At 56.6% G+C, this 22,942-nt stretch overlaps 2 protein-coding genes across 5 annotated transcripts in view; both read left to right on the plus strand.

The window, feature by feature from the left end:
* On the plus strand, positions 1-7,693 carry MYADM (myeloid associated differentiation marker). 2 transcript variants are annotated; one of them, XM_005219677.5, is made up of 3 exons: positions 1-47; positions 3,378-3,455; positions 5,334-7,693. In XM_005219677.5, exon 3 carries the CDS (start codon positions 5,336-5,338, stop codon positions 6,302-6,304), a length of 969 nt encoding a protein of 322 aa, XP_005219734.1. In that variant the 5' UTR covers positions 1-47; positions 3,378-3,455; positions 5,334-5,335; the 3' UTR covers positions 6,305-7,693.
* PRKCG (protein kinase C gamma) overlaps positions 6,295-22,942 on the plus strand; it is a 23,945-nt gene continuing 7,297 nt past the window's right edge. The window contains exons 1-10 of one of the 3 annotated variants that reach the window (XM_059876512.1): positions 6,295-9,586; positions 11,083-11,290; positions 11,667-11,698; positions 12,707-12,789; positions 16,902-17,013; positions 17,178-17,309; positions 18,072-18,228; positions 18,844-18,978; positions 19,266-19,353; positions 19,866-19,895. In XM_059876512.1, coding sequence (XP_059732495.1) covers positions 9,364-9,586; positions 11,083-11,290; positions 11,667-11,698; positions 12,707-12,789; positions 16,902-17,013; positions 17,178-17,309; positions 18,072-18,228; positions 18,844-18,978; positions 19,266-19,353; positions 19,866-19,895 — 1,200 coding nt within the window. In that variant the 5' untranslated portion in view covers positions 6,295-9,363. 3 annotated transcript variants of the gene reach the window in all.

Consider the following 22,942-nt stretch of genomic DNA (forward strand, 5'->3'; position numbering starts at 1 on the left):
AGCGGCAGCCGCGAGCCAGGCCGCGCCGGGGACCAGTGCAGAGCGCGGTGAGTGAGCCGGGCCAGCAGGGAGGGACCCGGGCGTCCCGGTTTCCGTTCCGCCTCAGCCGCCCCAGGCCGAGCATCCCGACCTTCAGCTCCTGCTTGCTTCTGGGCTCTGTCCATTCGTTTCAGGTCCCCGGAGCGGACCCTAAAAAAAGACCCCGCGGCCCCTCCCTACTCTGGGCCCCGGGCTGAGCAGTCCCTTGGCCCCCTCCCTCCCTGCAGCAATCAGGAATCTGGCACCCCCAGCCCCTAGCCTCGCCCTCGTTAAGCTTCTGAGCCCCTCCCTTTTTCCAGGAGCCAGGAATGCAGGCCAAAAATATCTCTCGCTTCCAGACCCAAGAGGCCCGGCTTGCAACCCCATCTGCTCCGAAAACCCGGGAGTCTGAGCCGTAATTGCTCCTAAGAGCCAAGAATCTGGGCCCACAGCCTGGGACTCCATGTCCCCGTCTCCCACCACCCTGATCCCAGAAATCTTGCTACCAACAACCCCCACCGACACATGGGACTTTGGGGTCCGGCCCATCCGTCCCTTACACCGCGAACCGCATTATAGATAGAGGATTAGGAGGGCCCACTTTACTCCTCCCCAAAATTCCTTAAACACTGCAATCCAACCACTGTTCTTTTGGGGACCCAGGAACCCCCTAAAGTCTAGAGATTGGCACATTTCCCATTTCAGGGACCCTGGAGACAGAGACCCTAGCAAACAGACCCCGGTAAAGAGAGGCCCGCTCTCCCCAGCCGCTTTGCGACCCAGATATCCAAGATTTCATCCATCCTGGCAGAGGAGGGAGACGAGGAGGGAGGGGGCTGGAAGGGGAGAGGGAGAACAGACCGAGGTGAGACTGGGGTGAGGACCCGAGCTGGGCGGTGGGGGGACAGCTTCGTCCTAAACAAAGGCCAAACAGACGGGTTGCCATGGCAACGGCCTTCCCGGGCCGGCCCTGGAGAGTTCTCCATCCAGCGCTGGGGCGAGGAGGGCAGCCCTCCTGAGCCCAGACCCCGCCAGCTGTTGTGTCTTCCTGTTTTGTCACCACGGAAACAGTGACCTCAGCCCTCCACCCCACCGCTGGTGGGGCGGGACCACTGCGGCGTTATTCGCCGGAGGGGGTGCGGCCTTGCCTCTGGCCCCGCCCTCGGGGCGGGACTGGGATAGCCCTGGCCAGGGAGTCCCTTATCCGGCTCGAGCCCGGAGTTCCGGCCCCGCCCACCCTCACTCCCGGGCCGGCTAACCCCACCCAGACCGCAGACCCTTCTAATCTGCAGCTGTCGCCTCTGCTTCAGCCGCAGCGGTTGCTGACCTGTAAGGTGAGGCTGCGGGAATCCCCAAGGGTGGGCGCAGCGTCCAGGATTCTGGGTGCGGAGGGATTCCAATTGTCTCAGTCCCGAGAAAGGTGGTCTGGCTCAGGACTCGGGTCCTGGAGAGGAGACGGCTGGGGGACTGAACTCACACAGGTCGTACATCTGAAAAAGGAGGTGGGGTGGGGCCTGGACTCCTGGATCTGATGGAGGAAGGGCTGGGGGCCTGGACCTCTGGGTCTGGGGGAGAAGGGACTGGGGGCCTGGACCCCTAGGTCTGAGGGAGGAGGGGCTGCGGGTCTGGACCCCTGGATCTGAGGCAGGAGGGGCTGGAGTCCTGAACTCATACAGGTCTTACATCTTTAAAAGGAGGTGGAGTGGGGCCTGGACTCCTGGATCTGATAGGGCAGGGGGCTGGGGAGCTGGGAGGCTGGACTCCTGGGTTTGATGGGAGGGGGACCTGGATTCCTGAGTTTGAAGGAAGAAGGGCTGAGGACCTGGACCCCCGGGTCTGAGGAGGAGGGGCTGGGGACCTGGACCCCCGGATCTGAGGAGGAGGGGCTGGGGACCTGGAACCCTGGGTCTGAGGGAGGAGGGGCTGGGGGCCTGGAACCCTGGGTCTGAGGGAGGAGGGGCTGTGCTCCTGGAGGAGCTCGGAGTTGGGAGTCCTGGGTTTGACAAGGAGAGTGGCTGGGGTCCAGAATTACGGACCTCCTCTCCAGCCAGGGTGCAGAATCCGAACTTTGGACGCAAAAGGCCAGAGAGTGCGCTTCAGTACCCATGCTGCCAAAGTGAAGATGGAGCTGGGTCCCAGGGCGTTGAGAGGCCAGGCTGGGGTTTCAGGGCGCGATTCTGAGTTTTGGAGTGATGTGGTGTGGTGTTCGGCGCGGAGGTGGGGACAGGACTGGGGCGTGGCCGGGGACGTCCTGAGCTGTGTTCGGAAGCCAACTGGGTGTTTCCTCTCCCTGCTTGGGTCTCCGGCGGCTCATTCCTGAGCTCTGACCTCAGGCCACGGCTGGGGGCTCGGAGAGTGGGGACGGACCCCACCCCTCCAGGTGGTCCGCGCGCTAACTCACCTTCCCGGGGAGCCTCACCGAGGCCCCGCCCTCTGCCTCCTGGGCGCGCCCCACTTCCTCCTAACGGGTCAGGGGGACGGGAGGTGGCAGACTCCTGCGGGGCACCTCCCTGGTGGCCCAGGAGGCCCAGCTCCGGCCGGGGAAGACCAGCTCTCCGGGAGGTGGCAGGAGGTGTGGCCACTGTCTCCGAATTGGATTCCAGTACTGTGCAGTTTCCCGCCCCCATCCATACCCCGAGATGCGAGGCGTGCACAAGACGAACCCAGGGGTTCAGATACCCAGCCCCTCCTCCTGGGGCTCCGGGCTCCCGGCCCTCTTTTTAGGGACCCAGAATTCACATTTAGAAGGACCCCGGCATTCGACCTAGCAGCTTCTCCTCCCGGGACCTGGAGTCCGGGCTCCACACTCCCCCCCGCCCCCAGCATCCCTCCTTCCCTTCACCCTTCCCCTCCCCCGCCAGAATCCCAGGAGCTGGGCGCGGGTCGCGGCGCCGCCTCCCGGTCCTCGCCACATTCCAAATGGCTGGGCCGACTTGCAGCCCTTATAAGGACGGAGACGCGGCGCTGCCCGGGCGGCCCGCCCCGGCAGCCGCCGCCCAGGGCCCCCCCTCCGCCGGCGGCCTCCCCTAGCCCTCCCCTCCCCCGGCTCTCGGGCCGGGGCAGGGTTAAGATCACAGCCCGCCCTCGCCGCCCTGCGGGGCGTGCACTTTTCCCCACTTCCCTCCATTCCCGCCCGCGCAGATTTTTTTTGGGGGGGTGGGGTGGGAGGAAGGAAGGGGCGGGGCTTCCCTCGAGGTCACCGTCCGGGGTTCCCGGGCCAAGTCCCTGCCCTGGCTGGGAGGCGCGCCCGGGGTCCACTACACCGCCTCGTCGCGTGCTCTGGGCCAGCCCGGGCGGCGGGCGGCGGGGGCAGGGTCTGAGCTGGACGCTGACGTCTTCTCACTCCTCTCCGCGATCAGCCCTTTTCCAGGTGTCTGACCCAGTCCGCCTCCAGGGCCGGATCTCTTTCTGGTGGGGGTTTTCCGCCAAGACCTCTGGTGAGTGGGGCTGGGGGGCATAGACTTTTGGGTCCGAGCCGGGGAGGGGTTCTGGGGTCTGGACTCCTGGATCTGAAGGAGGAGGGGCTGGGAATTTGGCCGCCTAGATCCTGAGACCTGAGGAAGAAGTATGTTCAGGAACTGGTCTCCTGTGTCCCCAGGAAGCTATTGTGAGGGACAGCTGAGGTGTGACCCTGTCCTCCTACAATGGAAAGAGGAAGTTTTATTGCCCGGGAGTTAAGAGAGGCCTTTTGAGCTTTCAGGGGGTGCTTCCCTGGAGGCTCAGTGGCAAAGAATCTGCCTGCAATGCAGGAGACATAAGAGACTGAGGTTCTATCCCTTAATCACAAAGATCCCTTGGAGGAGGGCACGGCAACCCACTCCAGTATTCTTGCCTGGAGAATCCCATGGACAGAGGAGCCTGGCGGGCTACAGTCCATGGGGTCGCAAAGAGTCAGACATGACTGAAGTGGCTGAGCAGAAGTAGCCGAGAGATTAACTATTTTAGGGCCTGAGTGAGGATCTGGACACCTGGTCAGGAGATTGAGGCCGGGCCTTCATTCCTGAATCTTTGGGACAAGGACGCTGTCTTTCTGAACGAGAGAGACCCAGAACTTTCAGTGGCCTGGGACAGGGGAGGGAGCTGAGGTTCCCAGAAGTTGGGGACTAGCTGGCTTGGTTCCTGAAGGGGCCTGGACCTCATGTTGGGGAAAGGGGAGAGGCAGGAGGAAACCTGACTTCCTTTGGGTTGAACTTCCCCAGGCTTCACAGGTGGGTGCAAGTTCCCCAGGCTTCTCAGGTGGCGCTAGTGGTTAAGAACACACCTGCCAGCGGAGGAGACTCCAGTTGGATCCCTGGGTTGGAAAGATCCCCTGGAGAAGGGCATGGCAACCCACTCCATTGTTCTTGCCTGGAGAGTCCCGTGGACAGAGGAGCCTGGCGGGCTACAGTCCATAGGGTCACAAAGAGTTGGACACCACCAAAAGGACTTAGCACACAGGCACCCCAGACCTAAATTCCTGTGGCCACAGGAGGGGTGCTGCTGAAGCTGGTAATACCCAGTTCCAACTGGGGACAGACTACCCTTCAGTAAGAGGCGACAGGCTGGAAGATTGGGAGCTCTGATCAGATGTGGGTCCCTGAGAGGGTTCCCGAGTGATGGCTAGACTCTTAAATGTGTCTGGAGGCTGGAAATGTTTGTTAGATCAAAGAAAGTCCTGGCTGCAGATCCCTGGGTACCCAAAGGGAGGAAGTTGCAGCGGTGGGGTTTTTAAGAGATCACAGAAGACAGGGTCTCTTCTTCTGATGGGGGGTGGTGGGAAGGGCACAAGACCAGGACACTTTAGAGCAAAATCTTTTTATTTTTGGCTGTAACCCAAGGCATGTAGGATCTTAGTTCCCCAACCAGGGATTGCCCCCTGCATTGAAAGTGCGGAAAGTCTTAACCACGGATCCACCAGGGAGGTCCCTAGAGTAGAATCTTGAGTGGGTGGGTTGCTGAGTCCCAGGGGGAAGGAGAGTAGCTTTGTGTGTCTGGAATGGAGGGGGAAAAAAGAGACATGATTTTATAAGAGTTGGCTTTCGGGGCAAAGAAAGAATGGTCCTGGGGAAAAGAGAGACAGGGTACCTACCCTCCTGAGCTCTGACATGAGGCTGGAGGTGGGGAGGGGCTAACACCTGGACCACTGGCATCCCGGTAGGCCTGGGACTGGCCCGGTTTGAAAACTCAAAGGCCCAAATCCTGGGTACCCCTCCAGCTAGAGTCCAGATTACACCGTCCACAACAGCCCCTCCAGGGAGGCAAGTGCCCCAGGGTAGGGGGGACCCTGGATCCTCCAGTTTGGAATGTTCTTAGGATCTTCTCTCCCCTCCCCCCAGCCATGCCAGTGACGGTAACCCGCACCACCGTGACAACCACAATGTCGTCATCCTCCGGCCTGGGCTCCCCGACCATCGTGGGGTCCCCTCGGCTGCTGACCCAGCCGCTGGGCCTCCTCCGCCTGCTGCAGCTGGTCTCCACCTGCGTGGCCTTCTCGCTGGTGGCCAGCGTGGGCGCTTGGACGGGGCCCATGGGCAACTGGTCCATGTTCACCTGGTGCTTCTGCTTCTCCGTGACGCTCATCATCCTCATCGTGGAGCTGTGCGGGCTCCAGGTGCGCTTCCCGCTGTCCTGGCGCAACTTCCCCATCACATACGCCTGCTACGCCGCCCTTTTCTGCCTCTCCTCCTCCATCATCTACCCCACCACCTACGTGCAGTTCTTGTCTCACGGGCGCTCCCGGGACCACGCCATCGCCGCCACTGCTTTCTCCTGCATCGCCTGCGTCGCCTACGCCACCGAGGTGGCCTGGACCCGGGCCCGGCCCGGCGAGATCACCGGCTACATGGCCACTGTGCCCGGACTGCTCAAGGTGCTGGAGACCTTCGTGGCCTGCATCATCTTCGCCTTCATTAGCGACCCGGGGCTGTACCAGCACCAGTCGGCCCTGGAGTGGTGCGTGGCCGTGTATTCCATCTGCTTCATCCTGGCGGCCGTGGCCATCCTGCTGAACCTCGGTGACTGCACCAACGTCCTGCCCATCGCCTTCCCCACTTTCCTGTCGGGCCTGGCCCTGATCTCCGTCCTCTTATACGCCACGGCCCTGGTCCTCTGGCCACTCTACCAGTTCGACCAGAAGCATGGCGGTGAGCCGCGGCGGCAGATGGATCCCGGTTGCAGTAGAAGGCACGTGCACTACGTGTGTTCCTGGGACCGCCGGCTGGCCGTGGCCATCCTGACAGGCATCAACCTGCTGGCTTACCTGGCCGACCTGGTATACTCAGCCCGCCTGGTTTTTGTCAGGGTCTGAGCCTCGTCCCCGGGGTGGGGCTCTCCCTAATCCCCGCTTCTCCCCAGAGGCCCTTCGCAGAGCTCTGGGCCCCCCTGGTGTGCTCTTCCCAGCCTGCTCCCACCTACTTTTCTCACGTCCTTCCCAACCTTTCCTCCCTTGTCTGTGTCCCTCACGCCACCTCCTGCATTGCCTCCCTTCCTGTTCTGTTTGGTTGCACATCCTGTTTTACTTCTGCCTGCTCTCTTCTCCGACCTTCTCTGCTTTGAGGCTCTCTTCTCTTTTTATCCTGTGTGTTTCCGCCTCTGCCTCCTTTCCTGACCCCTTGGGAGCTCTGAGCCTTCTTCCTTCTCAGCCCCACCAACCCCCCATCCCACCTCCAAAGGTGCTGAGCTCCACATCACACACCCCCTTTTGCAGCTGTTCATACCCTGGGCCTCTGGAGGGGCCTCCTTGCCAAAGCATGCCTGCCCGCCCTGGCTGTGCCTTAGTTGATGTATGTGTGTTATGTGTATGTGTGTGTTTGGGGGGGGTGGGGGTGGGTAGTTAGGAATCGAGCCCCCTTTCTCCCAGTGGGGTTGGGGGTGTGTGTACAGTGTTCCTCCCCTTTAAGTTAAAAAAAAAAAAAACTCTGGCGGTCAATAATTTCCAGTGGGCTGGAGGTTTAAAGCATAGACCCTGGGTCCCTAGGCTCCGCCTGGTGCTCAGCCTCACCTGAGATTGGCTCCAGAATTTTTGCCAGGCTTATTAAAAACCCACTGCCTAAATGCCATCTTAAAGGAAACAAGGGATGGAATACGTCCATCCCAAAGACTCTTTGCAGAGTCTTTGCGGCAAAGAACCACAGGGTCTTGAAGACAACTGTCTCAAGTATTTGTGAGGGACAAGGATATGGCCCTCCAGCTTCAATGTTAAAAAATAGTATCTCCTGCCTTTGCTGGGAAGAAAAGAAAATGGCCACTGCCAGCCTTCAAGGTGATGTTAGCCTGGGTTTGTTCTTTTTTTCCTGGTCACTAGGGCAACAATCATTGGCTGGCCCTGTTCTTAAAAGGGAAGTTTCTTTAAAATTTTTTTTCCTGGAGTGTGGGGTCGGGGGATGGAAATTGCTACTATGCCATAGTCAAAGGAATCGCCTTGCATTGCTTCAGTGTGTGTGGTGCACACACAGGTGTGTTTCTGTGTGCTTGTTGCTTCCTGCTGCAGTTTCCTGCTTCTCTGGGACTCACGTGTATAACATGATCTATATAAATGTACAAATATATTTTTTATTTTTTTTTTAATTCCCTGGAGCTTCTGATTCGATCAGCCCCTGCTGTCAGTCAGTCACAGGAGAGAAGCCTTGTCCCTTCTCCCACATCCATAATGTTCATTCTTTTTTTTTTAAACCTCAATATAAAGATAAAAGAAAGACTTGTGCCTGCTTTATTCATGGGGAGGGCTCCAGGAGAGAGGGCAAGGCCCAGATTTCTGGGTCTGGGAAGAGAAAGAGGCTGGGATCAAAACAGCCTTGGCCTCATCAGAAAAGAAGTGAGTCCGGATCTTCCAAATTTCTCCCTCAAATGAAGGGAGCTAACTAGGATAGACATGAACAAGATTTCTCCCTCTTTAGGACTTAGCTGATGGTTCAGTGGTTGGGAATCCACCTGCCAATTCGGGGGAAACAGGTTCTATCCCTGGTCCGGGAAGATTCCACATGCCACGGAGCAACTAAGTCCCTCTGCCATGACTACTGAGCCCGTGCTCTGCAGGGAGAGCAGCCCCTGCAATGAGAAGCCCACGCACTGCAGCAAAGGGTAGCCCCTGCTCCCCACAAATAGAGAAACTGAGTGCAGCAACAAAGACCCAGCACAGCCAAAAGTAATTTGTAAAAAAGAATAAAGATCCCTCTTCGGAGTCCCACAAGCATCTGAGAAATACCATGTCTCATTCTGAGAGCGGCAGAACCCAGGCACCACTTCTTACCATCTCCCCTTTCAGTCATCAAACACTGTATTCTTCCTAAATCCGACAGAGGATGAGACGGTTGGATGGCATCACTGACTCAAAGAACAGAGTTTGAGCCAACTCCTGGAAATGGTGAAGGACAGAAGCCCGGCATGCTGCAGTTCAACAACAACAAAATGCTGTTTATATCTGTCTCATTCTCCAAGGTCCTTTAGTTTTGCTTCACCCAAGCTGTTCCAGCCTCCTCCTTGGACTACCTTACCTGCAGCCCACCTTGCCCCAGGAGGGTGCCTTGCTTTCAACATCCGGATCTGGTCCTGTTCTCTTCTGCTCAAATCCTTCCATATCACGCTCCACATTGCCCAAAGGTAACACCAAACCCCCTCCGTCAAGGCCTTCAGGATCTGACCCTGCCTGAATTCCCACTCTCAGCTCCATTTTACCCTCAGTGCTAAGCTCCCTGACACACATGGTCAACAGAACACTTCCAAGAAGATGAAATGAATTACTCCTGCCACGAATCTCTGTCCCACAGAAGGTCATCTTGTCAGGTTTCTCCAGGACGATCACAAATACATAAGTAGCATGATTTGGGGGCAAATTCAAGGATCGTGCAACCCATTTTCTCCACCTACAGCCGCAAAAGCAATTGGGAAGAGATACTGCAAAAAGAGGAAGGGTCCTGCTGGAGGCGGGGGAGGGCTATCTAGAGCAGGCTTACGCCCTTTTGGGGAGGAAAAGTCTCCACTGTCCACCCCGGAATTCGGACCTAAATCAATCCCCACCTTTTCGAACGGCGTCTCCCTCCCCACCCCACGCTTGACCCTCTTCTGGAATGCACCAGGACAGCTGTCGGATCAAGGGTGATATGCTGGCAATTCGAGAAGAACCCAAGCCGAACTAGAACAGAGCGTGGTGGGGTTCCTAGGTCCGTTTTCGGGGCCACCCCCCGCCCCCTGTCCTCTGATCCTGGGGGACGGCGGACGCCTGGAAGGGGCTGGAAAGCCAGTGACCCCCACGTTGGGGGTTTAGTACTCGGATTCGCTGACTCCCCGACCCCCACGAGTCCCAAGGAACGTGCAGTAGACGTCTAGCGCCCCAGGCTCGCCGCAGCGCCACGCCCCATTTCGCGGATCATGCCGGGAGAGAAAGTTCTCAGCCGCGATGCCAGAACAGCCGATCCGCAGGCCCAGACTACAAGTCCCAGAGTGCATTGCGCCTCGCAACCCCGGCCCGGCCGTGGTTGCCCTTGGCAACAGAACCTGTCCCTCCTCCCTTCCCACCCCCAAGGAGCCGGAACTGGGAAGCGCTCTGGAGCCGGGGGAGGGACATACTGCCACCAGAGAGAGGCAGACTCTGGTAGGGAGACGGAGGGGAAGACAGGAGGAAACCTGACCGGGCCAAACGTTCGGAGAGACCCTCCCAACCCCCGGACGGAAATGCCCAGGGTATTTCAGAGCCGGTGGGGGGCGACAGACTCAATCAGTGAGAGACGTGGAGCGAAGGAAAGACCTTCCACCACCCCCCACCCCCCCCCACCCCCCCCTGTCCCCAAGCTGAGAGGGATTCACAGAGACAGAGAGACATACGGAGTGGGTGAAGAAGGGACAAAAAGATAGAGCTGGAGAGGGGAGAAGGAAAAGGAGAGAGATCAGCTTAAATATTCAGAGAGAGACCCCCAGCGATGGATAGAGATTCAGAGTCAGAGAGTGGTCAGAGAGGAACAAGCACAGAGGAACGGAGAGGGACAGAGAGAAAGCATCTGCAAAGACCAGGGGAGAGAAATGCAAAGAACCAGAAAGAAGAGAACATAGAGAATGAGACAGGGAGAGAGACACCGATTGACTCTCAAAGAGAAAGACACGGAGGAAAGGGGAAACAAAGCTCCATAGAGACAGAGACAGGGAGGAAGAAGAAGAGATTCAGGGAGACAGACTTGGGAGTGAGAGGGAGAGACACCCCAAGACCCAGGAGCGGGGGGTGGTGGTCCACAGGAGGAGTGACAAACGTAGATGGAGACACACAGCGAAGAAGAAAGAGAAGTAAAAACAGAAATTCTCAGAGACAAGGAAAGGAACCCAGACCCAACCAGAGAAACAGAGAGAAAGCTATAGGGATACAGGGAGAGGAACAGAGGCCGAGGGAAAGGGACACTCCCGGAGGGAGACACAGACGTACAAAAATCACAAGAAGCCCAGAGGGAGAACTCGAGACTTGGGTGACATCCGAAAAAGTGAGACGCCAAGACTCCCTCCTGCTCACCGTTGGATCTCAGCACCAATACAAAGTTTGTACAATGAAACGGAGACAGTCAGACGGAGATCCTAGCGGAGCTGCGGTGGGCTCACAGGAGTCGCCGCGGCACCCTGGAGGGGGTCCGGACTGGGCTTGCGGCAGATTGGGGAGGGGGCAGGGCACAGCTCAGAGGATGCCCTCCCCCTCCCCCCCTCACCCGGCCTCCGGAGTGGGTGTGCGCACGTGTGTGTGTGTGTTGGAGACGGAGGGAATAGTCCCTGGGCTCTCCAGGAAGGGGGTTGGGGGACGCCTTTAAGCCGAAACCCCGCCCCTCGGTCGTCATGGCAACACCTCCCCCCGCCCGGGGCTCCCACATTTCAGCAGGTGCCGGAGCCGGAGCTCCCACCACCGCCGCCGCCCGTGCCTCCGGCTCCTCCGCGCCCGTGCTCTCGGCTCTCGCTCCCCCTGGCGGAGCCGGCGCGCCCCGGGGCTCCGCTCCCGGCCCCGCGCGCTCGGCTCCTGGAGGTGCCTCGCCCCTCTCACTCCCACCGCGGCATCTCCCGCCGGCTCTTCTGTCCTGCCGAGCCTCCGGCTAGTCGCCCTTCCACCTGTTTCCCCAGACAGGCAGGATCCCGGTCCCTGCTACGTTCCGGGGGCCATGTCCGGCCTGGGCCCCGGCGGAGGCGATTCAGAGGGCGGACCCCGGCCCCTGTTCTGCAGAAAGGGGGCTCTGAGGCAGAAGGTGGTCCATGAGGTCAAGAGCCACAAGTTCACCGCTCGCTTCTTCAAGCAGCCGACCTTCTGCAGCCACTGCACTGACTTCATATGGTGAGGGAGGGGGCTGAGGCCCCGGGGGATGGGGGCCCTTAATGAGCAGGAAAGAGGGGGTTGCGGCCCTGGCTCCTGGCTCCAGGCTGGGCACGGGTTAGGGGCCGGCACTCCTGGGTCAGAGAGAGCGAGGCGGGGGTCCTGGCCTTCCGGGTCCGAAGGAACAGGCTGGGGGCCTGGGCTCCTGAGTCTGAAAGAAGAGGGACACGGACGAAGGGGACAGGATTTCGGGGTCCTGAGAAGAGGAGGCTAGCTGGGGTTCAGACTCCTGGGTCCGACGGGAGGGGGTGGGAGTACTCGGGCCTCCCACGACCTGCAGAGGAGAGGGGGTCCAGCACCCTTTTCTGCACTGACTTCAGATCCTTGACTCTCACAGGGGGATTGGAAAACAGGGTCTGCAATGTCAAGGTAAGAGCAGGGGACCTGGACTCCTGGGACCCTCGGGAGGGTGGAGGCTGGGGACCCGCAGCCTAGGCTGCTTGACACACGTGTTCGCTGGTCCCCAGAGAGGCGCGGGGGAGCGCGGGGCGGGGGGTGTGGCAGAGACATTGCCTGCAGTGGTGGGGGGAGCTCTGACGGCGGGGCCACCGCGGAGGTGGCACTGGGGGCCCCTCCCTCGGCCGGCTCCAGGTGGGGACAGATATTTGGAGAATCTGTTGCCATGGGAACAGGGAGATTTGGAAAAGGGGAGCTGAAGGGGGGGCTGGAGATGCAAAGTCAGAGCCCCCCCACCCCCTACCCCAGGCTGCCATTGCCATGACAACACCACCCGTCCTAGGAAGGGGCAGGCCGGGTGGGGTCACCGATGGGCGGGTGGGGGCTGGGTGGGGCAGGCAGATATGGGGGCCGGGGGAGGGGGGGGCGAGTCCTAAAGTACCAGCTGCTACTGCTGAGAGCAGAGTGAGTCAGGGAGGGGGGGCGGGCCGTCGGCGTCGCCCCCAGACTCACTTCTGCCCAAGTTGATGCTCTTTCTCCGTTCTGTTGAAGGACCTCTCTGTGTCTCCCCCCTTCTAGTCTGCCTGCCTCTCTCTTCACTTTTTAATCTCTGTCCGTGGATCCTGCTTTCTCTCTCTGTCTCCATTTCTGCCCTCTCTGTGTCTCCCTCTCTCTCTCTCTGTCTCTGCCTCTGTGTCTCTGTCTCGTCTTTGGCTGTGTGTAGGCACTGGGCGCTCTGTGTTTCTCTGTTTCTGTGATTCTCTGCATCTCTGTTTCTCTGTCTGGGTCCACCTTTAGAATCTCTGTCTCTCAGTGTCTATCTGTCTCTCTCTGCCTGTCAAGGTCTCTGATTTTCTCTGTATTGAACCCTATGGAGATCCCTCTCACCTGGGTTTCTTTCTGTCTGGGTCTCCCCTCTTTCTGATTTTCTGTCCACTGGGGTCTCTCTCTGCTCTGGATTTCTATGATTTTCACCTTCAGTCTGCAGTTTTGTGGTTCATCGACGATGCCACGAGTTTGTGACCTTCGAGTGTCCAGGCGCTGGGAAGGGCCCCCAGACGGACGTGAGTGCCCGGACACCCGGTTCTCCCTCCTCGGGCCGCGCCCCCGCCCTCACCCCCTCGGCGTCCGTCCCAATTTCTCCTGCTATTTTTAAGGCTGGGAGGGAAGGGGGGCTGGAGAGATAGGGAGAGCTAGTCTGGCCCAGATTCCCTGCCCTTGGCCTGGAAAGGGGGAATGAGAGGGGACCGAGACTGGCTGGGGACCCAGGTGGGGGACAGAGAGGAGGCCTGGTGAGGGGACCTCGGCACTGGAGAAGGTTGGCTGTGATCCAGGAGTCAAGAGATTTAGAAAGCAGAAGGATGAGGGGCAGAGAGAGAGACAGAGAGGGAAATTGATGCAAGCACTGAGATCCTGAGATAAGACAGAGAGAGAACGCCCAGAGATGCAGAAAAAAAAGAGACCCAGGCAGATTGGGGGAGGGGGGAGAAAGCAAGAGCAGTGGAACAGAGTCAGCAGCATGGGAGGAAGGAAAAGGGAACCCAGAAAGACTGGGAGAGACAAACTCAGAGACGGAGGGGCAGACACTCAGAAAGGTTCACTAGGGTAGAAAATGGTAGATACGGGAAACTGCTTAGCAGGTACCGAGAAGGAAACCCAAGAGATCTTGTCATGTACACGCACACACATATATGCACTTATAGATGCCCCCTGTGTGTGCGCCGTGCACACAGACACCCATGTGCACACACACGGATGCATATTAGACCCCTGTGTGCACACACACACACAAATTCCCCCATGTTGCACACACATTTGTGCATGCACACGTCCCCCATGTACACACACACAGAAACAGACAACCATTCCCTCCCTCCTCTCCGCCCCCAACATCAAGGGGCTAACAAGAACTGTCCACCCTCCATGCCCACCCCTGATCCCTCCTGCACTCTCTGTCTGGCCCTGGGGCTCCTCTCTGTGAGCCTCAGTTTCACCCTCTATAAAGTGGGGTGACCATCTGGTGCTGACCTGGAGAACTTTCCGGCATGATGGAAGCATTCTGTATCTTTGTTGTCCAGCTGCCGACCACCGTAGCTAGCCGCCGAGGGATGGAAGTTTAAAATCCTGCTTGGTTTAGTCGCTAAGTCGTGTCGGGCTCTTTGCGACCCCCTTGTACTGTAACCCACCAGGCTCCTCTGTCCATGGGATTCTCCAGGCAAGAATACTGGAGTGGGTTGCCATTTTCTTCTCCAAAAAATCCTGCTTAATTTGAATTAATAAATAGCCACCTGTAGGATTTCCCTGATCCAATGGTTGACTCCACACTCCCACTGGAGATGGCAGAGGTTCAATCCCTGGTCAGGGAACTAAGATCCCACATGCCACGCAGAGCAGCCAAAAAAAAAGAAACAGCCACCTATAGTTAGGGCTCCTGTGTGGGATAGGCATCAATCTAGACGCCCCCAGGCTTGTTTTGACAGTTTAGTGAAGTCAGGCAGCATGAGACTAGCCCAGGGTTTGACACAGAGTTGGAGACGGTTTTATGGTTAGCAGATGGAGAAAGAGGCGGATTGAGAAAGAGAGAGAGCACACCACGGAAGTCCACGAGGCATTTTGCCAGCTTGTCAGGTCAAGAAAACTGAAGTTTAGAGGATATGACTTCCGAGAACAAGGTTGAGCTCCACTGTCTCCCAGCACCTATATGTATTATTTGCTGCCTTCACCTGTCCAGCTCCAGCACCACCAAACACTCGCATCTGATTTACCCAGGGCTCATTGCGTGCACTTAACAGGGATCTTGTATCTAGCGTAAGAATGAATCTTCTCAACAGCTTATAAAGTTAGGTATTGTTCCTGTCCCCATCTAACGGAGGCTCTTGGGCCAGGACACCTGGGCTTGAGTCCCACCTGCACCGCGTTTTGGTTCTGTGACCTTCCAGAAGTTAATTTCCCTCTCTGTCAATTTACAGACAGTTCCTTGTCTGTAAAATGGGGTTTAATAACCACACCCTTATCTGATAGGATTGTTTTAAGGACTGAATGAGCCAACTCCTTGGGTATGAATACCTGGTATGTAGCAAAAGGCAAAATACTAATTTTTATCATTGTAAAATTGTTACTATTCTTGGTGAGGAAACAAAGGGAAATAGTGTGGACAAGGCCTTTCCTCTGTATCTGGCTTTCTTTTTTCTCTGTGAAGCATTAAGCTTTTATTCTTGTCAGCAACACAGATCAAGGGCTTAAGAAGTGCTCAGGGCTCAAGATGCATGATTGCATTCCGTTTGCACAAGAACTCTTTCAGGGAGGGCTCATGGTCCCATTTTATGGGGAGGCTCCCTGAATTTCTCAAAAGGGTGGTGTGAGGGAAGATCACACAGCTGGGTCGTGGGCAGAGTCAAAATCTGAACCCTAATCTTCCTAATCGGAACGCCAGTACTGTCTCCTTTTTTAATAGCTACTTTCACCCTGAGAATAACCACAGCAGCTCCCATGTCAGGTACCCTGCTGGGAATTTTCAGCCACAGCAGCTCATTTCATGTGGCAGGAACACTGGGAGCTCGGGTCAGCTGAAGGTCTTTAGAGGTTCAGAGCATGCAACTGCCAACACCTTTCCCCACCCAAGTACAATTCAATCCCCACTAAACTTCAAAATAAAATCCTAAGAAGATCTTGAATGTTCACCCTATAAAACTCTTGCAATGCACTCATAGAAAATCGAATCTGGGTCTCCTGCATTGCAGGCAGATTCTTTACCATCTGAGCCACCAGGGAAGCTCCAAAGTGTTCGTCACTCATTTGTGTCTGACTCTTTCCGACCCCATGCACTGTAGCCCACCAGGCTCCTCTGTCCATGGAACTCTCCAGACAAAAATACTGGAGTGGATACCCATTCCTGTCTCCAAGGGATCTCTCCCACCCCTAAATCAAACCCAGGTTTGATTTGCACTGCAGGCAGATTCTTTACTATTGGAGCCACCAAGGAAGCCTGCTTAGAAAAATGCAAATATCAAATTATTTCATACTTAGACATTGCTGAGGGTGGAAGGAGAAATGCTTTTCCTGGTGTCTTAAATTCATGCTTAATTGGAATTGAGCTATAAGCACTGCTTCAAGAGATAGATTGTTTATTTCCATTGGGCAGATCAAGACACTGAGGCTCAAAATGGGGCATGTACCTGAAATCACACAAATGGGAAATGGCCCAGCTCTTGATTAAACCCAGGGCTACGTGGGGACTGCAATCAAATCGCTAGTAATAACCATGGCCATGATGATAGTAGTAACACTACCAAGCACATTTAACCAGACCCTGCTGTGTGGTTTACACTTAATCTTTGGGATACCTGGGTCCCTAAAACTGAAAGGGCACAGTCTGCATCCCACAAGGGGCTCAGAGAAGGCTGGTCATCATTGAGCAGACATTGAAAGAAGCTGACCATGAATAATCCGGGGTTCATGGTGGCCCACACGTCCTCAGAGAACAGCTTGTGGAAGACCATGGGGTAGGGACTGTGGGATCTTGGAAGCCTCCACTTCCTTCAGATTCTTCCCATATTCCACCTTGTTGGTACAACCTTCCTTGATCACTCTATTTCACATTTCAATCCCCCCTGCATCCCTAATAATGTGCATTCTCTGCTCCATCTTTGTCCAGAGCACCTATATCCATACCTCATACTATATATTCTAAGATTTTTTAATGGGGACTATTTGTTAAAGTCTTTATGGAATTTTGTCACAATATTGCTTCTGTCTTGTGTTTTGATTTTTTGGCCCCAAGGCATGTGGGTCTTAGCTCCCTCACCAGGGATGGAACAGGTACCCCCTGCACTGGAAGGCAGAGTCTTAACCACTGCACCACCAGGGAAGGCCCTATATATTTTATTTGTCGTGTTCATTTTGTCTCCCTCCACTAGAAAGTAAAGTCCACACGGACTGCAGTTTTTATTGGCTTTGCTCAGGGGCTGGGTCGTCGCACCAAGAAAGTGCCAGGCACACAGTAGGTGCTCCATAAATACTGGAGAGTGAATGATGAGGCGGAAGAGCAGGAAGCCTGGGAGAGCAGGGCTGAAGAGGAAGAGCGGTGGGGGCGGGGGAGTGGGTGGGGGCGGTGCTTGTTCAGGACCCCCTCTGGCCCGCCTTCTGACCGGCTCCTTCCGACCGCCCCCCACGCCAGGATCCCCGGAACAAGCACAAGTTCCGTCTGCACAGCTACAGCAGCCCCACCTTCTGCGACCACTGTGGCTCCCTGCTCTACGGGCTGGTGCACCAGGGCATGAAGTGTTCTTGTGAGTCTGCGAACCCAGCGCTTCGCGGCCCCTGCAAAGGCGCAGAGTCTGGGTCTCGAGTAACGCGCGTGGTGGTGGGGGGAGCGTGGAGGAGGGGAAGTGGGGTCTGGAGTTAAAGGCGGGACCCACAGTCCCACCTCCCAGTTCTGTCCCCCCGCCACCAGGCTGCGAGATGAACGTGCACCGGCGCTGTGTGCGCAGCGTGCCCTCTCTGTGCGGCGTGGACCACACGGAGCGCCGGGGCCGCCTGCAGCTGGAGATCCGGGCGCCCACTTCCGATGAGATCCACGTTACGGGTGAGACCCCGCCTCCTCGCCTGGCCCCGCCCCTTTCATCCCAGGGACTGGGTCGAGTCCACCCGAGCTGCCCACCCACTCTCACCGACCCAGGAAAGCCACGCCCCCTCACAAAGGTCACGCCCACACTGCTGACCCCGCCTGCACAGGCTGAGCCACCCGGCCATGCCCCTTTCTGCTCGAGGCCCCTGGTCTCCAGCCTTGCCTCTCATGATGGCTGTTGTAGGCATCAAGGTCCTGGGGGTGGAGGCGGGTGCGGACGAGAGAACAACTGGTCCCAAGTGAGGTTCCGATTTACTACATGGCTTCCCAAGTGGCACAAGAGACATAAGAGCCCTGGGTTCCATCCCTGGGTTGAGAAGATTTCCTGGAGGAGGGCATGGGAACCCACTCCAGTATTCTTGTCTGGAGAAACTCATGGATAGAGGAGCCTGGCGGGCTACAGTCCATGGGGTCGCAGAGTCGGACATGACTGAAGTGATTTAGCATGCATGCATTGGTGATATGGCCAGGATCCTAAGGGAGCCAGGGGCTTTGGATTTGATTTCTGGGTCACTGGCTAAGGAGAGGGCTTCATGCCCCATCTTCTGGGTACTGGAGAAGTAAGAGATTTTTTAAAAAAAGAAAGAAAAGGAAACAAAAAACATGGGTCATAGAAGAGGAAGTTGAAAGATTGGAAGTCATGACTGCTGGCTGGGGGAAGGCTCCAGGGCCTCTCCCTGGATCTTAACCCCATCTGCCCTCCTTCACCTACCCCCTCAGTTGGCGAGGCCCGGAACCTCATCCCAATGGACCCCAACGGTCTCTCCGATCCCTATGTGAAGCTGAAGCTCATCCCAGACCCTCGGAATTTGACCAAGCAGAAGACCCGCACGGTGAAAGCTACGCTAAACCCTGTGTGGAACGAGACCTTTGTGTTGTGAGTCTCGGCTGCAGGGGAGGCCCAGTGATGACTAACAGAGAACGGTCTGAGAGTCCTAGTGGCCCACAAGACTACAGAGAGCAGGTGTTAGGATAGGAGGAGCCCCGCAAAGGGAGAAGAAGGCGGTGGGAGGAGAAAATGAAGTGACTGAGGAAGAGGGATGGAGACACAGAAGGTGACCGTTTTAGAGCTAAGACAGAGATCAGAGAGATTAGACAGACCCTGAGACTCAGAGGAAGAAACATCAACCCAGGGAGAGACACAGACGGCATGGGGCGGGGTGTGATAGGTGGGCGGCAGGAAGAGAAAGAGAAGCCAACTGAGAGAAAGACAGAAGGACGGTTCTGGAGGGAGAATAGGAGAGATCCGGAGAGAAAAGCCCAGAGGCAGAGATGCGAAAGACCAGGGAGGGGGGCTGCGAGAGCCGTCTAGGTTGACTTCGGGCCAAGGCAGGGACAGGGACCCTCTTCGGGAGGACTAGGGTTGGGAAGACACTCCGCAGAGCAGGAAAGAGGCCCCAGCTCAGGAGGTTTGCCGGCTCCTCCAGCATCGAGGATACGGAGGTCGGGGAGCCACGAGCTGGCCCCTCACTGCGCCCCGCTCTCCCCGCAGCAACCTGAAGCCGGGGGACGTGGAGCGCCGGCTCAGCGTGGAGGTGTGGGACTGGGACCGGACCTCCCGAAACGACTTCATGGGCGCCATGTCCTTCGGCGTCTCGGAGCTGCTCAAGGCGCCGGTGGACGGCTGGTGAGGGGCGGGCGGGGGCGGGGCTCGGCGCCGACACCCGCGCCTCCATCCCCGGGGCTGTGGTCTCTCTCCGCCCGGACGCCATCGTCTCGGCCTCCCTGGGCTGTTTTAACCTTTTCCCCCCGTCCCTCTCTTCTTATCTCACTCTTTCTTTCGCTATTTCCGTCTCTCCATCTCTTACCCCCTTTTGATGTCTCTGCCTCTCCCTTGGGTGCCCGCCCCCCGTGCCCCATCCGTCTTCCCAACCTCCCCCCTCCCTCCCGCTCTGGTCTCCGTCTGTATGTCAGGTACAAGTTACTGAACCAGGAGGAGGGCGAGTATTACAATGTGCCGGTGGCTGACGCCGACAACTGCAACCTCCTCCAGAAGTTCGAGGTACCCAGACCCCGACTTCTCCAGCCCCCAACCCCCCGGGGAGCGCAACCTCCCACAGTTCAGAGCTGGCCTTCCCCAGACTCCATCACTGCTTGCCAACTGATCCGGGGACGAAAATTCCCAGAAGACCCTGGAGTTCTTTCTGCTTTTCTAAGGGAGTGCTGGGAATTAGAATTCCCATCCATCCCCAGGACTTCCCAGGTGGCGCTAGTGGTAAAGAATCCTCCTGCCAATGCAGGAAACACAGGAGAGGCGGGTTCAATTCTGGGTCGGGAAGATCCCCTGGAGGACATGGCAACCGACTCCAGTACTCTTGCCTGGAAAACCCCATGGACAGAAGAGCCGGGTGGGCTACAGTCCATTGGGTCGCTAAGAGTCGGACACGACTGAGCAACTAACACACACACACATCCATCCCCATGGCTTGGGGATCGGGGGGTCCCTCTCCCCTGCTTTAGGGCCATCGCCTACCCCTCCCAGAAGGCTCTGACTCTGACTTTCTTCTCTCTCAGGCCTGTAACTACCCCCTGGAACTATACGAGGTGAGAAAAGCCAGAGGCTTGGGTTGGAGGCAGCTTCAGTCCTGTGGTCTGTATCTCATCCCTCTCATATCTGTCTGCATTTCCACATGTGTGGGTGGAACTCATACCATTCCTAGGTCTTGTATTTGCTGAGTAATTGGAGTGCTCTGGAGGTCAGTCTGACCCTCAGGCAACCCCTAAAGGTAGGGACAGCATCACAGATTCCTTAGATCCAAGGGCCCACAGTCCTGAGGCTCTAGGACCCTGTAGCTATCAATTCTGGGTCCCGTGTTTCTGGCATTCCATGGGCTGTGGGGCCTGGCTCTGGAATTCTGTGGTCTGTCATTCTGGGCCTGTGGTTCTCGGATTCTGTGGCGACACTTCTGTTTCTTCCTGGCACTGAAGGAGGAGCAGAGCTCTAGGGGATGTAGGTCCAAAACAGGGTTCTCTCTGCCACCTCCACCTCCCAAGGCAAGTGTATTTATGCCCATCGCGTTGCAGTCTTCAGCGTTACTGTTGTTGGGGAATGGTAGGAGGACCACAGCCGATGGGAGGATCCTGGTAACCCTGCTGCTACTGGTACCCTTGGGGAGCTTCCATCGTGCCCTGACTCCCCTCTGGGCTGAATCAACCTTGGGGAGCAAAGGTCAGGATCTTACCAAGGCCTTACCCAGCCTCCCCACCCCCCCCCAGCTCCCCACCCCACTGCGCGCCTCTCCATGAGGCGGCCAGTAGCATCTGTCATTCCACCCTGTAAAGGTTCAGGAAAGGGGCTCTCGCAGACCCAGGCCCTTCTCTGTTCCTGACTTTGTGGGTGTGTCCCCCCTCGAGTGGCCCCTAAGGACCCTCTCTTGTTGGGTGAGGACCGTGCAGGGCCACCCCCAGAACAGCGTCAGCCTGTGAACTGGAAAAGCCAAAGGCGTCTGAGGAATTCCCAAGGGCGAGCTGTGTGTGTGTCTGGGGTACTTTCGGTTTCACAGGTTTCCTGCCCAGGACAATCCCTGGGTCGGGAAGAGAAGATCCCCTGGAGGAGGAAACAGCAACCCACTCCAGTATTCTTGCCTGGAGAATCCCATGGACAGAGAAGGCCTGGCGGGCTACAGTCCCTGGGGTCACAAGAGTCGGACACAACTTAGCGACTAAGCTACAGGCACCCAGGAAGCACAAGGTTAACCCAGTCTGGCAGGGGCTGGGGGAGGTGATCAGGGAGGACTTTCCTGAGGAAGGGACACCTGAATTGCTCCTTGAGTTTTTCTGTCCATTTCTCACTGTGGCCTTTCTCTCCTCCATTGGTTTTTGGTGTGTTTTTTTTTGTTTTTTCACTTCCTGAACACCTATTTCCTGAACTTTTACGTAAGTCATGCCCTATTCTGGGAGTAGAATCAGGCCATTCCCTGGGGAGCTCCACTTTCAATGAAAGTTACAGATAGAGAAGGAATGTATTTGATCATGGAGATGGCCTCCGGCACTGGGGAGTCCTAAACCTCTGGCAAGACCTGAGCAAGTCAGAGAAAAACTTCATCAACAGGAAGTACAGGATTCCCTGGGTAAAGGAGAAGGAGGACAGATTTCCAGGCCAAGGAAAGAACAGGTGCCCTCTCTCTCTCTTCCCTGGTCGCTCAGACAGTAGAGAATCTGCCTTGCAGCGCAGGGGACGTAGGTTGACCCCTGGGTGGGAAAGATTCCCTGGAGAAGAGAAGGGCAAACCCACTCCAGTATTCTTGCCTGCAGAATTCCATGGACAGAGAAATCTGGCAGGCTACAGTCCATGGGGTCCCAAAGAATCGGCTATGACTGAGCGACTAACACTTTCACTCTGGCATTGCTTCTTTCAAAACAACATATTTTTACTTGAGCCCTCTGTGTGCCAGGCATGGTTCTAATCACTGGGGATATAGCAGCAAACAAGAAGAGAGAAGGAAAAAAGTACACTCCTGCTCTCCTGGGAGGAAGACATTAAACAAAATAAAGGCGCTGATGATCCTGTTAGAGAAAAAGAAGCGCTAAAGATAGGGAGTGCTGTTCGGTGAGATTTTACAATAAGCGGGGAAGGCTTCACCGAGAAAGTAACCACTGGGCAAAGACGGAAAGGAGATGAAATAGTGAGCCATAAGGATGGCGGAGAGCCTTCCCCGTGGAGGGAAGGTCACATGCAAAGGCCCTGAGGTGGGAGCAAGCCAGCAATGTCTGGGTTCAATCCCCAGTCAGGGAACTAGATCCCATGTGCCGCAGCTAAGACCTAGTGAACCTAAATAAGTTCATTTTTTAAGTAATTAAATAGACCAAGTGAGATGGGAGGCCACTAAAGGTGGCCCGAGATGGTTTTGATTTGGACAAGAGGACTGCCTCTGTGTCGAGAGCTGACGGTAGGAGGAGGAAGAAGGCATCGGGGAGGCTGGCCCAGGGAGGCAATTATGGTAAGCGTGTTCAGGTTCTGGATGTGCTCTGAAGTTAGAAGCACTGGACCTGCATTCAGCACTCAACTCCAGACCCAAGCCACCTGCTGGGTGATGGTGGAGAGGCACAAAGGAGGGAGACACAGTCTCTGGCATTAATGAGTTTTGATTTCTGGCTCTGCTTTTTACCTGCTGTGTGACTGTGTGACTTTTTACCTGCTGTGTGACTTACCTTCTCTAAGATGGGAGATCGGGTGGTGGTGCTGATGGGGAGGATTGATGGCATATAGTAAGCTGTCTAAGTGCTAGCTGAATACCAAACTCCCCAGGCAAGCATGCTGAGTCTCTTCAGTTGTGTCCGACACTTGAGACTGAAGCCTGCCAGGCTCTTATGTCCATGGGATTTCCCAGGCAAGAATCCTGGAGTGGGTTGCCATGCCCTCCTCCAGGGGATCTTCCCGACCCAGGGATTGAACTCACATCTCTGATGGATGTCTCCTGCATCGTCAGGCAGGTTCTTTACCAGTAGTGCCACCTGGGAAGTCCAGTGTTAACCGTTCAGTCATGTCCAACTCTTTGTGAACCCAAGGACTGTAGCTTGCCAGCCCCTTCTGACCATGAGATTCTCCAGGCAAGAATACTGGAGTGGGTTGCCATTTCCTTCTTCAGGGG

This window comes from Bos taurus, chromosome 18 (genome assembly GCF_002263795.3).
Source record: "Bos taurus isolate L1 Dominette 01449 registration number 42190680 breed Hereford chromosome 18, ARS-UCD2.0, whole genome shotgun sequence".
Classification (NCBI taxonomy): domain Eukaryota; kingdom Metazoa; phylum Chordata; class Mammalia; order Artiodactyla; family Bovidae; genus Bos; species Bos taurus.